At 40.8% G+C, this 15462-nt stretch overlaps 1 protein-coding gene across 2 annotated transcripts in view; it reads right to left on the bottom strand.

Annotated features, from left to right (window-relative positions):
• Window positions 1–15462, bottom strand: part of PHKA2 (phosphorylase kinase regulatory subunit alpha 2) — a 44365-nt gene that overhangs the window by 5522 nt on the left and 23381 nt on the right. Inside the window, exons 18-30 of one of the 2 annotated variants that reach the window (XM_077172657.1) lie at window positions 14274–14437; window positions 13461–13634; window positions 12254–12342; window positions 11005–11138; window positions 9335–9491; window positions 7786–7865; window positions 7485–7563; window positions 7232–7361; window positions 6542–6643; window positions 5828–5946; window positions 3739–3786; window positions 2055–2222; window positions 491–544 (exon numbers count right to left, since the gene is read on the bottom strand). In XM_077172657.1, coding sequence (XP_077028772.1) covers window positions 491–544; window positions 2055–2222; window positions 3739–3786; window positions 5828–5946; window positions 6542–6643; window positions 7232–7361; window positions 7485–7563; window positions 7786–7865; window positions 9335–9491; window positions 11005–11138; window positions 12254–12342; window positions 13461–13634; window positions 14274–14437 — 1498 coding nt within the window. The remainder of the gene's footprint in view (window positions 1–490; window positions 545–2054; window positions 2223–3738; window positions 3787–5827; window positions 5947–6541; window positions 6644–7231; window positions 7362–7484; window positions 7564–7785; window positions 7866–9334; window positions 9492–11004; window positions 11139–12253; window positions 12343–13460; window positions 13635–14273; window positions 14438–15462) is intronic. The other variant, XM_054627712.2, reaches the window with a different exon arrangement.

Below are 15462 nucleotides of genomic sequence, written 5' to 3'. Positions count from 1 at the left end.
GAATCCAGCTAAGGAAAAAATGCAAGGACATATTATGGATTTAAAGAGCTAAAGCTTTGGTTAGAAACAATCATCCTTAACTGGTATTTACTTCTGAGACCGTGAAGCCAAAATACACTGCCTGCTGTTGCAGCATGTAAAAAAAATAAGTGGCAAGCAACATGTCCTCTTTATTCCAGCAAGTCTGTGCTGCCTCACCTTCCCCCCAAAGGGCTGGGTCAGCCACCCTCTCTGGAGCCTCCCAGTGGGCACAGGGGGACAACGAGGGTGTGAAAAGGCAGGCTCAGCAAAGGGAAAACCTGTCACAAGCCTCCTCCCAGGCCTGCCTGGCAGGAATTCACATGCACAGACCCAGAGAAGCTGGCAGAGGTGCTGGGGGAAGGTCCAGATGTTTTAAAAGTAAAACCAAGGATCTGTAACAGCTGCATCTTACACTGTCAATCCAAATATTCAGACATGTGGCTAGAAAATCATGGGCATTTTACTGTACCTCTCTGGTGGTTGAAGAAGGAAGGACATACCCATCAATGGACAGACCATGGCACTGAAACATTTCAAGAGTGAACAGAAATTACAGTTCTTGCAAGTCAGTCTGAGGGTTCTCTGTTCTAAGCCAATATGTAACAACTTTCAGTTAGGGGAAAAAAAAAAGCAAAGCAAAAAAACCCCAAATGACACAAAAAGCCCTTTTCAAAAATATTATTTTATCCTTCCTGAAGAAGTTATTATGTAACTGGCAAAGATTAGAAGTAGCCTGACATGACACATCAGAGCATGCTGTGCTCCAGCCCAGCTAATGAAGCAGAGCACTTCAGGAGCCACTACAGCAAAGGCACACAAAGGAGGGAACAAATCAATGGGAGCATTCTGCTGGAAGGAGTTTGGAAATAAAGGATAACACAAAAAGCAAGACAACAGACCACAAAAGCAAGAACCTTTTTTCATTGTCACTAGAACAACATTTAGTTATGTGTTTCAGATCCAGGACACCACACCTCAGGATGTCAACCACTGGGGGAGAGAAATAACAAGTGGTATAAAGGAAACAATGACAGAACCTTAATGGTGAGAAGGCAGGTTAAAGAGGGACACATCTGGGTATGTGAGGTATAAAATAGAAACATACCAAGAAGAGGAGACAGATTTTAAAATCAAAAAGATTTTAAGAATGAAATATTGAAGGTAAGCACAATTCATTTTAACAGCCAGAAAAAACATACAATTACTTCCAGCTATTACATTAGGTCAGAAGTGATGCTCACTCTGCTGGAAGATCCTATTAGTAAATAGCCAAGAGGTCATATATGATTTGTCTTGGCTGACATCAACACTAACAGCTTCAGTGTAAGGGATTTTTAGAAGGACAAACCAGCCTAAATTGGTGATGCACTCTTTTCCCAACTAAGCAAGCATGAACAGCTCAGTGCTGCAAGGTGCCAAATACTGGCCTGTATCCAGCAAAGCAGAAAAACAGGTGCATAATCACTTTAAAATAAGTTAAAATTTGTTATTCCTCTCTCCTTTTTCCTGGAGAGGTGCCTTTTTTTTTTTTTTTTAACATTTCTGTACCCCTGATATCCAAGGTGCTGGCAAGGACCTACTTTTCACTTAAAACCAACCAAACAAAAAAGGGTAAGAATGCCATACAGCTAAGAAGATCCAGCAAGAGGTCTCAGTATATTCTGGAAGAGTTAGAGCAGTTTCCTGCTTCATTTCTTACAGCCTTTCTGGCCTGAAGCACAGAGCTGCATTGCAGTGCAGTGCCCTTTAGGTGCACTGACAATGTACATTAGCCCAGGGCATGCACAACAGGCAGCAGTGGAACAGAGTCATTCAGCCAAAATTCAGCATTGATGGTTTCAGAGAAAAACACACTTTCAAAGAAACACATGAGCTTGTGTTAATGGAACCCTTTCATGCTCAAGAGACACCCCTCTACCAGCCATTCTGGTTTCCACCTGTACACCAACTTCTACTCCTGGCAAGATGCCACCCCTGGACCACCACCTTCCTGAGTTACAGCTTGCTTGCTTCCTCCACAGCATCCAGCTTACCTTCTGAAGGATCTTCCACACTTTCTCATAAAAGCCAACAGGAACTCTGTTAATAGCACCATCCAGCCTCCTTCTGCGCAGCCACTGCCCTTTTCTGTCACCCCAGCTCATGTCCCCACTGGAGCCAGTTGGAGAAGAACTGGTGGGAGAGGATGGAGTACTGCCCCTCTGTAAGGACATTAAAGCTTTGGTTAGTTGCTTTCTACTATCCCAAATGCCACTCCTGGCCAATACATTTCTGTTCTAATGCTACCTTGAAACCAGGGAAAAATACAGGCCTTGGTGTCATACAGGATGATGGGGTGGGACTCATCCTTCACCCCCATCTCTCCCCTTTGCAACAAGCTTCATTTCTCAAGTACTTCCATCATTTCTCAACAAAACAGGCAAGCACTTCAATGTGGCATAACCCAGTCAGCTTCACTGCTTGGTTTAATGCAACATCTGACTATTTTCACAAGCCCAAGTTGCCTCCAGGGCAGTGTCACTGGTGTGCAAGGTGGGGGGATCTGCAGGTAGGTCCCATTCACTTGGACATGGGGCTCAGTGCTGTAAAAGTATCAAAGGGTTCATAAGTCCAGCAAGAGAGGCCCTCATGCAAAAGCTCCATTAAAGTAAGTAGATTAAAAATTGACTTAATGAAGCCACAAAATCATCATGCCTGCCTCTCTGTAAGTATTAGTCTTGTTTCCTTTATTACCTTTGTTGCTCTATTATTTTACTCTACCAGGTCTGAACACTAAGTTAGGCAGCAGATAATTTTCAAACTTGGGGCAATACCACCAAATTGCTGTTGTGATTTTCACACACACAGTCTGCCCGTTCCTTGCATTCACAGAGACTGTACTCTTCTGTGTTCTCCTTCCTTTCTGACATCTGTTACTTTCAGCCCAGAAAGGACTTCACTGAAAGTGCCATCTTAAATTCCCTTATCTCCAAATAAGAAGCTACCTGAGCAACGTAATGGGGAAGGAGGAAAATGACTGCAAACTGCATGTTTGGAAAGTGCAGGCTCGTAGACTCTACATAGCAAAGTTCTGCAAAAAAGTCCCCATCAGCAAACAGTTCATTTCCATTGCTACTAGTGTCCATGAGGCAGACGTGGTGTTCCTTTGATGTTCCAATGTTTGCTGTTCCTTTGCCCTGCCAACTGACCATGACAGACAGAACTTCCTGTAGCTGTGTTTTTAGGGCATTTGGGAGGTGTGCCACTGACAGTAAGTCTGAAGATGCAGCCAGTGAGAGCTTAAGAAGAGCTACAGTTCTCTGCCTGGAAAGAAGATGACTTCTTGAAGAGATACCCATGCAACCCCTATCTCATCAACTGGAAGCTATTCTGGGCTCCCCACTGTCCAGAGGCTGTCAGCATAAATCAACACTGCATTACTTTTACATGCTGAAGACACCTGTAACAATCCACTATCAAGTACCTAAATCTGCTATAGTACTTTATCTGCTACAACTGCTTAAGCTTCAGAAGAGCTAAGTGGATCTAAATGTGAGACTCAACTTCTATTAGGACATTACTAATAAGAATTGGTTCCCAATGGAGACAAGACAAAGAGGTAGGGTTTGAAAACAAGGTTTTAGGCAGGAGAAGACAGAAGAGGTGTCTAGAACCAAGACCCTTACACACAAACACACAGGGTGAAGAGCAGGTGCAGAGCTACAGGTGGTGTTTTACCGTGGAAGCAAACATGCTGCTGGACATGGAGTGCCCCTCATGAAAGAACTACAAAACAAAACCAGACACCAACGTCAGACAGGCAGGAGAACAGAACACAGACAAGGTCAGGTAACACACAGGTGCAAAGACAAGAAATACAGAACAACCTCAGGTACTCAGCACAAACCACCAGTTTAAGACGCAAGCAAAAGCTCCCTGTGGCTTGGGGCTGAGGTAAAAACTGAGCTCCCTACTTCCATGCCCCATTTGTTGCAATGCCACCAGCTTCTCTTTGCATGAGGTCATCTTGCTGGAGAAATAGCAGGCTGCCAACTGGATGGGCAGCAGTAAACAAAAAGCTGCAAGGCAAATTTTTTGCTGAAATGTGGATGCAGCACCTCAGACTTTAAGCACTTTCCTCTAATTGCCCACCCCAAGCCATGCTTTCACATTCAGTGTTAATGGTTCTGACTGAAGAAAGAGCAGCCACAAAAGAGGGAGCTGCATTTGCTCAACACTCCAGAGATGTTAGTACAAGTACTTGAAATATTCCTTGCAACAACAAAGTGTATTCTGCACCACCCCACCCCCTGCCAAAGTGTCACTACATGAGCTGCTAGTCAATTATTCAGAGAATGCAGTGAGATGTGGCAGGAAGCAGCAGGAAGGGCAAAGCGAGGGGGGTACAAAAATAAACCCAGCCGACTCCTCCTCTGTGCAAAATACCAAGTTTCCGTGGAATGTGAAAGCAACAAAGGAACTATGTTCCTAATGTCAAGAGAGGTCCAAGTATTCCAGCTCAGGCCCACCTCTGTATTTCAAACAAAATAATGCTGCCATCTAGTGCCTTGTCCCTCCTCCTTCCTGGAAAGGCCCCGATTCCAGCCACCTCCCTTTGACTGGGAGCCCTGCTCAGACTGACCTCCAAGGCCACCTCGGGGCCAGTGCAGCACAGCTCAAACACAGCAACCAGGTCCGGGGTCTCTGCTTCCCTGCCTGACCATGCCCCATGAAGAATCATTAACTGATCATTTACTGCCACCAGCAAATGCTTCATGTTAAGACCATGTAAAAATGCCACTCCTTTCTGAAGGTTTATTCAATCTGTTTCATCAATCAAAGGAAAACATCAAATATTTCCTTAGAGGAGGCTGCTCAAAGCCCCATCCAATCTGACCTTATACATTTCCAGGGACAGGGCAACCACAACTTCATTGGGTAATCTGTTCCACTGCCTCTCTCCCTTCATTAAAAAAGTGTCCTTGCATCTGATCTAAAACCACCCCTTCCGTTTCAAACTGTTGCCCCTTATCCTGTCACTGCAGGCCTTGGCAAAAAGCATCTCTTCATCTTTCCTTTAAGCCTCCTTTATATATTTCAAGGCTGCAATAAGGTCTCTTGGTGCCTTCTCCCCCTAGTTTGAATAACCCATGAGGAAAAATAAAACCATTCTTACAAATGTATTTTATTTGACCACTACCTTCCTATTTATTTTAAGCAAAAGAAAATTATATCTGATAGAGACGCAAAATAGAGAAATCAAATCACTCAAAACCATCAGTCACATTCATTCAGAGTATTTTAGTTGTGTTTTTTGTGATCTCTCCATATACTCAGTTGAAGTATAATTTAAACTATTGGACTTGAATATGTATGTATAAATTCTAGCAGTAATCATCCTCCATTCCTCAAGAAACAGAACCTGAAGAAAACAAAACAAGATTCCTTTTCCACATGGATCTTTTCCAAAAGGCATGTGGTCCAGTTTTGCCACTTGGGCCAAGAACAAGAACAAACACTGCATAAAAGCTTCTCTTTGTTCATCTGACTTTCCCTTAGCTAAACATGATAGAAGAGCTGTTTTTACAGTGGACGCCATGAATGCATTACAGTTTGTTCAAGTTCTTCTACATTCAGCATGTGAAATAAGAACAAAAGAGGAAGAACATTTTTGGAGGAAACATCCCTTAACTGCCTTCTATTTACTGATCAGTTTTAAAATCAAAGCAATTCTGGAAATTTCTGTTATTTAGCAGGAATAAAACCTGGCATACCACAGTTCCAGACCAGCTCTATTTTCTGATGAGCATTGACAGAAAACCCTCACCTGCTTCATCTCACTCTTCAATTTAGTAATACCACTTCTTTCTGTTTTGGTTGCTCCAGAATGCCCCATCTCATGAATAGAAATTGCAGGGCTGGATGAAGAAGAATCTACAGGTCGCACTGAAGAAGCAAATGGACATTTTTAACATTCTAGGGGTAGAAAAATAGATTCGATTCTATCTAAGAAGTAAACACAAATCATTTTAGAAATGTGCAATGCTCTTGGTGACAACATCCTTTCACAGAAACACATCAAGAGTTCAAATCTGATTGTATCAAGCAAGAGGCCTCAATCCATTCTTGGATATCCAGAAATTGATTTTCCAAGACAGCGAGCAATTGTAAATTTAGTCAAGATTGCAACGAGTCTCTGAGGGTCTACAGAAGAGCCCCGGAGACAGCTGGTGGGCCAGTCAGGAATATGTGGGCATCAAAAACATGATTCTTGAAGGCAGGTTAGATATGACTTTTTAATGGCTTTTGTTCTGGTTCCATAAAATGTCTTCATTTTAAAAGTTTGCCTTCCTATTACTGAAAACTTGATACAACCTTATTTCAGGGCAGGATAGCTTCCACCATATGTGTTTTGTTTATTTCACAGCAGACATACACGTGTACTGGTTACTCATGATTAATACATTACCTATACCTTTATTTTACATAGATCCCCACTTGTAAGGCAATCTAACTTAACATATAAAAATGAACAACTTACAGCTTCTTTCCACTCCAAACTCTTTCCCACTGAGAATATGATGTAGGAGACTTTTCATATCAAAGGGGCTTAGATTCATCAAGCTCTCTGAAGCTTCTTCACCTAGTTAAACAAAATAAAGGGAAACAGAATGATAAATGTCACTGGGAAGACAACAAGCTATAAAGCCAGCTAAGGAAACTGTGAATGAAGTCCAATCACATTTAACTCTTTTGCTAGCCCTTCCTCTAATAAAATTAATATGTAGGCACATTTCATAGAAAATATATTTCAGGACTAAACAACAAACACTCCACAGAAATAAAATTATTTGCATTAATCTTTATTATGTCCTATCTTGTACAAAATTTCACTGAAGCTCATGATGAGAAAGCAGTTGCTCCCTTACAGAACAAGATCACTTGGAAAGGTATGACAGCCATCTCCCAACAGCAGGTGACAGGTGCACCTAAATTCCAGAGACAGAGTATTCCATAAAGAATATCCTCTGATATTCTTTGAATAACTGGGTGCTGGGGGGAGAGAAATCTTCTATTAAATTAAAAAAAAAGGGATTTTCAAGGTTTGTAACTGCACATATGAACTAAGAGGTTAATAGAAGTAATTAATACATATCAATGAAAAGATCAACCATGAAGGGTGAAGCAAAAATGATACTGTAAGTACCCTTACAATGAAGCTGCTTCCTACCTGAGCATTTGAGACTCCGTGCCAGCTCAGTGGCCATCACCTGGATTATCAGACCAATGCGGAGCCGGAGCATCTCCACAAAAAGGCTGGGCTGGGAGCGGACGTACATGGCCAGGTACATAATTATCTCCTGTAAGCACACATCCAGAAAGGCACCTGTCAGAGTGGGTCCTCATGGCTTTCCCTGCCTCAGAGCAAACACTGGCACAGCACTGGGCACAGTCCAAGAAGCCTTTTGGCACAGGCTGCATACCTGTGTCAGGACTGCAATGCTGATGTCTTGGCCACTGGCTTCATAAATGAGATCCGTGAGCTCCTCAGGGGGCAGAGGGCTGCAAAAGTCAAACCACAGGCAGCAGTGACTTAGCACAACCAGCTGTTAAATTCTTCACTGGCATCAAATCACCCAGAACAAAGGTGCCTGCAATTCTACTTGGGTGGCTGCAAATCCCTTTGAGGGCAAGGAGTAAGGTTTAAAAGAAGATTATAGCAGCAGAAAGGTATCAGCAGGAAGATGAAGGGCAGCCTGAGCCCAAGGCAGAGCTCCAACTTACGTGGTAATGATTTTCTCACGCGGTTCTGGTGGCAGGCCCACTGTAAGTTGCTTGTGGTGTGACAGAAGGTCTGTGCATGCCTGTCATAAGGGGACAAAAAGCAAGAGACCTTTCTCTGTGTCATGTGGAAGTGATATGGCTTTTAATTCACCAAATCAAACCAATTCAATTTCTTTATCAATATTTAAATGCATTTCTATTAATTACCAGACACGCAAATCCAGCAGAATGCTGTTAAATAGTTGCCAAAAATCTCCTGAGGTCAACAGGGTTATGAGAGTTTGAAAGTAGCCTGTTACCCTGCTCAGTGAAATCAGCAGCATAATGATAAGATTAGGAACTCTAGTGGGGCTGGCAGATCAATAAAGGATTTCATCCTTTATCATATGATAAAGTTTTGTTCTTTATTTAAGAAAATACAATTTTTAATCAATGAAAAGTTTGGCAGCAATAATTAAAAAAATCCTGTGAACTAACATATCTCCTAAAACAAACACCCAGCATACTGCATCACATTCCTGATATATTCTGAAATAGGTACTTTCCCCAGTACCACAGTGTTTACTCTTTCATATTGACCTCCTTTAAAAGTGGATGTTCAGTTTACCTGTTTTAGTATCCTGAATCAAAAAACATCACAGAGCAGTGTTCCTCTGATTTTGAAGAGTCTATTTTCACTCCCTTAACATGGAAGAAAACAGATAATCTCTATTCCTCCTCCCCAGTTCTTTGTCCTTTTCAAGTTAACATACATGGCTTTTTGTGAGCATGTCTGTACTGCTCGTCCATTGTGTCTTGAGAAGGCAAAAAGTTCTGTGCTTAATGAAGTACCATGCACAGTGATTATCACAAACTGCTCCCCACACACAGGACTGTCACTAAAACAAGGCATCCTAGATGTAACACAGACCCTTGAAAATGGCCAGGAGTTCCAGAAAAAGCTCCTCAGAAACATGCAAGGGATTACTAGAAAATTAAACAAGTGCTTTTAGAATACTTGAGAGGAAACCTTTTTGTAATGATCAAAATCATGTCTGTACTCTTAATAGTGGATTTTTCTTGTTACCACTTAATAGTCATGGGTATTTAAATGGTTCCAAACATCCACTCACAAGGCAGACTGTTGACCCAAGGGGATGGAAATGGGGAGAACATGTTTTTGTGTCATCACTAGCACCCTGACATAGTAGTGTTTCGAAAGTGTTCATACCATCACAACAGCAATAGACAATTACCAGTGACAACTGCAGCATTCAAAGCACACAATTAAGCTTCTCCAATTAACAGAGATGAAATGAAGCCTTCACAACTATTTACAGTGTGACATTCTCAGTCCATGCCAACATTAGCACAGTTTGCAGTACAGATGAAAGATAAAGATGTAGTAAGATTCTAGATCAGAAAAACAACCAATATTTAATTTAAAATGCTGCACTATGTATGCTGCAAAGTAAAACCAGAAGGACAAGCACAAACCCCAACAGCAAACTGGTAGTTTAGTCTCTGTTCCCAGGCAGGAAGCTGAACCAGGATTATTTGTATTTCATACCTCAGCCAGGACTTCAACTCTCTTTTTGAGTATGCCAGAAATGTAGCGGATTAAGCCCCATTCCTGATTGAGGCCTGCCTTTCTGTAGAGCTCATTGAGGAGGCAGTGAACAGTGACACCATACTGTCCATCCAGCTCTGTGTCCCAGTCAGCACCTCTGCCACAAAACAAACAGGAGGTAATTGTCATCAGGCACAACGCTGAACTTTACCACATGGCTGGATTTCGACTGCTTTGCTCACGTTGGTGACAGAATTAAATACCAAATGGGACACCTGTGCCTTCACCACAGACTGACTCCATGTGGACAAAATCCTCTTGATACCAGGAACTTTCACACTGACTTGAGCACTCACTCAGCTGTGAGCCAGCACCTTGAAAAGGAGCTACCTGAAGGATTTCCTACTAGACTTTAAACTGAGCATTCACACGGACAGTTTGCTGCAGGAACACTCCAGGTAGTGCTTTGTCAGAGGAGAATTCAACAATATCTTCAGTGCTGCTGAAGACTACACCCATTTTCCAGATCCTTCAGGGGGATTTTTTAGCCATTCCTCTTTCTTAGCTAGTAACCAAACTTCTGTGTTGCTTATGCCATTAACTGAAAAAAGCAAAGGAGATTTCTCTTCTTCTCCTTTGAAATTCACTTTTGAAGTTTGCTTTTGAAATTCACTGCATTATGGATTTTCTTTGGTAATGCTGAACTGTTACAGAATGACTTTTCAACTCCTGCTGACAGAGTCCACCAGAGGTCCATCTGCCTGCTCAACAGAGTCTCCTTGATCAAATTACTGGTGTTACATGCAGTTAAGCAACTAAACATATTTTTAACATCCCTTTACTCTTTAAGGGAGGATGCTAAACATTTTGCTTGGGAAATCAAGAAGATCAAAGATGTCCACACAGGAGACAGACTAAAATAAATAAAAATGCAGTCTTTGTAGCAGTAGGGAAGACCATCTGTGATTAACACATACTTGTCTTTGCACCAAAAGCTAACTACCTGACAGGTTTCCAGCAGTATTCTTCTGCACAGGAAAAAAAAAAGCTCAATAAATATACTTCAGAAGATTATTCTGTTGCTTCTACTTGCACTTTGTTCCCATCAAACACATTAAATAGCAGGTGTTTACTAAACCTCCAGCAGGTGGGTCCAGACTGCTTCCAAGAATGTTTTAAAAGTACCAAATTTTAGCCAGTTGTATACTTAAATATCAAAAGCGATTTCAGATGAAAAAGGGAAAAATTGTGAACACTCATTAAAATTGCATTTTGCCTTTAGTTAGAAAATGACAAGATGAATTTTCCCTCCACTTTCATTCTTGTGTATGAAAATCACACCAAATCTTTGTGAACTTCAAATGGAGTGCCACAAATATAGCAGAGTGTGTTCTCATACATGGAAAGCATTTGTGCATCTAATTTGTAAGCCCTGGAGACTTTATGTACTTGTAACTGTGAGCCAATCAACTCTAGAATTTGCACAAGTCTTCTTTTGTATCCAAATAATTTCTGTAATCACACTAACTGAAAATATGCTTGTTAAAGTACAAAATATTTCCACTGTCCCCTCAAAACACAACCTGAACAGTGGAGACCTTTTGCACAAAAATAATCAGATAGCTGTGACCAAACTTAAAGATGCTGAAGTTCACACTCAGGCAACTTACTTGAGTATATGCAAGATGTACAAGATATCTGCTTGATCATGGAGTGTTGGACATTCCTTCAGCTGATCAACAAGCTTCCTGCAATCCAAATCACCATGAGCATCTTTAGGTAAGTGCAAAACATTTTCATGGTCCTGATAACAAAGATGGATGAAAAATCACAAGACATGACCTTGAAAAAAGTAGCAGATCTGTAACTTCCTGTAACTTCAATTAAAATGTCATTAAAAAAATCACAACAGTCTTGCAACAAAGCTCTGCACTTGAAATACAGACACATCACTTAGTTCTTGCCAGGGTACTGCAGGCACAGAAAGGAGACTAACCCCAAGAAACACAACCCCCAGAATGGAACCTTATATCTATTTTTCTTTTTTGACAAAACAAAGAAATCTGGATACTGCATATTTTTATCTGCATACTTTTCCTGTCATCTTATGTTACTTGTAAAGAGAAAAGTAGAAAGATAGTATTCTTTTTCTGTAGAAATAATTTAGAGCTTTTTGAGTTCCATCTCTAACCTGTATATAAGTGGTTCTTTATGAATGCAAATATTGCCATTATAAATTTTAAAAGGTTATGAAAGTAAAATGATAATTAATCAGATGATGGATGTAATCTTATGGTGAATTCTTGGATGAAAAGAAGTTTTGTTTAACAAGCTGTTCAGCAGTTTATATAATCCTAAAATACCATTTCCACAAAAGAGCCTTGTGCAGAGCAGAATCCCTCAGGAGGGTGGATACAACCTCTTTTAGCCATTCTCAGCATCTGGCCACATTTACCAAGACAAAACAAGTGCCCAGCACAACCCCATCTTCGTGCCTTGAGGTGGGATTTGGCTGGTGCCCTAAGGACATTCACATATTCCCTCTTGCCCAGATGTTACTATAAGCAGCATTTCTTGGAAAACATCTCTAAAGCCTGTGAACATCCTGTCCTTCCCCTTGTGTTCAGCTAGAACTAAAGACAATGACTTAACTTTTGGCTTTTAAAAATAAAGCAATCATTATGTTCTTTTCTGTTTTGCACATTCAATTAAAAACTTTCCACTTGATAGTGTCTATTTGACTAAAAAACCTTCATCCAGCCAAAAAAATAATTTCCAAAACAAGGGAGTGCCTTGGACAGAATGGCTTGTCTCTGAAGAAAAATGAGACCTGGCATAGGGTTTGGAAGGAAAATACGAGGAAAGGCTACAGCATTGCATCCTAAACCCACAAACAGCATAAAAATTCCCACACTTTACCTTTGTCCCAAAGAAATGAGGATTATCAACAAGATTCAGAGACTTTCGGTGTGTGTTCAGAACTTTAGTGGGAAGAGACATAGACACAGCTGGAAAGCAAAGAAAAAAATGACTGTTTCAGTTACATGAAAATCAAAAACACCTACATAAGGCAGCTTGACTAGGTAAAAACAATAAAAATACCTCCAAGAGTCAAAATACAGAGGCAGTGCTTCTGAGATGCTGTGCATGGAACTGAGACAAGCTCATGTTCTGAACTTTGTCTCCTTGCAGGTTTGCTCTGAGAGCTTCTGATTTCAGCATGTCAAAGGCTCAGGAGCTACATACTCAACTGATACCTCTTATTTGGCCTGTGACTCCAAAATCCTGCAGCAAAATGACCTGACCCTGCCAAGTGCTCTAAACATTTCAACAGGAGATGAGTGGAGAAAATGGCCTAAGACTTCTTAATTAAAATTGTAATGCTAAATGCAGGATAATGCTCTGTTACCTTCATATGCTAAATTCAATGGAGGATCAGATGATGTGGCACATGAAAGATGACAGAAAAACCTAACAGAAAAGCTTGGAAATTATTAATTTACACTGAAGTTAAGGGAAGTCTTCCATTGACCAGGGCATTGAATACTACATATCTGCATATAAAACAATGCATTTACAAATTCAGCCGAAGTCTTCTTTTGGTGTATATCCTCCAATCAGGCTATCAGTAATGTAGAATAGTTAGAAAGACTGTGCTCCCTCTCTACTCCATTTGTTCTTACAAATTTAGAAAGTACATGTGAGTATTTATGTTTTTCTTGTATTGAAACATTTCATTTCACAGCAACTTTATTAAAATTAAAAAGTACATTTTGTCTGCCTTTATAAGCAAAGACAAAACAATTAATTAACTGATTTGGGTCCTAAAATTCTATCCAACTAAGAAGCTGTAGCAGTTTTTATAACATTAATTTTGATTAAATGTTACATTTCATTGCAGGTTTTCTGTGTAAACACCATGGCACGGGATACTGGGGGAACACGACAGCAACAACTTTAGTCATTCTTACTTGTTAAGGAATTTCTTATTTCTTTTCTATAAGGAAAGAACTAGTGGCACAAGTATGTCAAAAGGTATAATTTTTAAATACTTGAACTTACCCCTTGTAGCAGCCAAACCAGGTTTTTAAATTATTATCACTAAATAAACAATAGGGAGAAATACCTGGAACTTCCAAGCCCTTTGTCTTGGCCATTATTGACAGTATCTCTTCTGTGGAATGATTTGCACTAAACACAGGAGGTTCAGTTGTTGTCTTTGAAGTTGGAGGCAGGTATGACTTCAGGGCTGTGCTCTGCAGGACATCATTTATATACTGATCCAGCTCATCCTGGCTATCTAGTGTAACATTCATAAAAAAATAAAGGTTTCTTAAAGGTAAAAATCACTATTTACCATCATCACTTTCTTATTCAAACACACCACTATATTATTGCTTATTTATAAGGGCGTTCAAATATGCAAAAATAGTGTAAGGAAGAGATTTTTTAAGCCAAAAAAATTGGAAACAAAAGGAAAAAAAACATTTTTGACACTGAAAACACATTTAGAAGCTAGTTTTGCCTGTGAAAGGAATCAAAAGGGGTTTTTATTTTGCTGGTAGATCAGAGAACACAGCTGGACTTGATGACTGTAAAAGTCTCTTCCAACTTGTATGATTCTAAGATTCTATAATCTCTTCCACACAAGCTCTTGTACATGACTCTTCACAGTCCTTTTCCCTCTAGCCTCTTCCACACCTCCCCACCGGCTGACTCTCCAGACTCAGCTTTGCTGCAGCAGGTGCCAGTCAATAATGCCACACTACAAATGCAGGAAGAGCACACATGAACTCATTCTCCTGTCCTCAGGTGGATGCACAAGAAAACCAAATGACCATCAGCTGTGCACAGTGCAGACTCTGCACTGTAGGCAAAGCCAGGCTCTGCTGATAGAACTTGACAGAGAAAAAAATACCAAGTGAAAAAACACTACTACCTTTTTCACAGAAATCTGCTGAGTAGTCTCCATATTCACTGTCAGGACTATTACAGTTGTCATTACGGTCATCAAACAGTTTTAGGTCACAATCTGGATCCAGAAAGCTCAGATATGTATGGAAAGAGGTGGTAAGAAATTCTGATAGCTTGCCTATCTTCACCCTGCAAAAGGGGACACATGCCAAAGAGCATTAACATCCACCATTCTGATACTGATTAATGCTCACCTAGCTTTCAACAGCTCTTCCAAAATTTATGAAACCTACTGTTCAATCCACCTTTGGCAACTGTAAAGCCACAGAAACTGACACTGAAAAATAAAAAAGGAAAACAACAGTTGCACATCCAGCTGGGTACTTACTGCTCTAGGTACTAATTGATTTTAACTGTGCTATGGTAATAGGCCTAACTCAAAGACTAATTATGCAGGGTGCTGTATGTTCATATGAAGAGAGACCCTGAACTCCAAGGACCTGAGCTCCAAGGATAATGCATAAGAAACTGGGGCTGAGAAGGCCCCATGAATGTGTCTTTTCACGGACTGGAGGCTGCTAAACCATCTGTGCTGGTTTTAGGGATAAGACTGAATGATGGGGCTATGCTTTGGATTTGTGCTGATAACACAGGGATGTATTAGTTACTGCTGAGCAGGGCTTACACAGCATCCCAGCCTTTCCTGCTTCTCACCCCACCAGCACAGCCTGGGGGATGCACAACATGCTGGGAGGGGACACAGCCAGACAGCTGACCTCTTAATAAGCTGGGGGAAAAATGATGAAGGAGGATGCTCAGGGATACAGAAGTTTGTCTTCCCAAGCCACAGTTACATTTGATGGAGTAAAACTTTCCTGAAGATGGTTGAACAACTGCCCATGGAAAGTGGTGAATGAATTTCCCACTTTGCTTTGCTGCATATGTGGTTTTTGCTCTACTTACTAAACTCTCTTTATCACAGCTCACAAGTTTTCCCACTTGTATTCTTTCAATTCTCTCCCCAGTCCCACTAAGGGGAGTGAGGGTGAGTGGCCATGTGGGGCTGAGTTGTTGACTGGAGTTAAACCATGACAAGATTTGATTGTCAAAGGAAGATACTGATTGAGAGGGAAAGCAGAAACAGAATAGGGAGATACTGTGGCATCATATTTTACACACAGATGAATGGAACACTCCAGCTTACAAGTACTACA

This window comes from Agelaius phoeniceus, chromosome 2, assembly GCF_051311805.1.
Source record: "Agelaius phoeniceus isolate bAgePho1 chromosome 2, bAgePho1.hap1, whole genome shotgun sequence".
Taxonomy (NCBI): domain Eukaryota; kingdom Metazoa; phylum Chordata; class Aves; order Passeriformes; family Icteridae; genus Agelaius; species Agelaius phoeniceus.
Note: the sequence above shows the minus strand (reverse complement) of the source record. Positions and strands in the feature narration are given on the sequence as shown.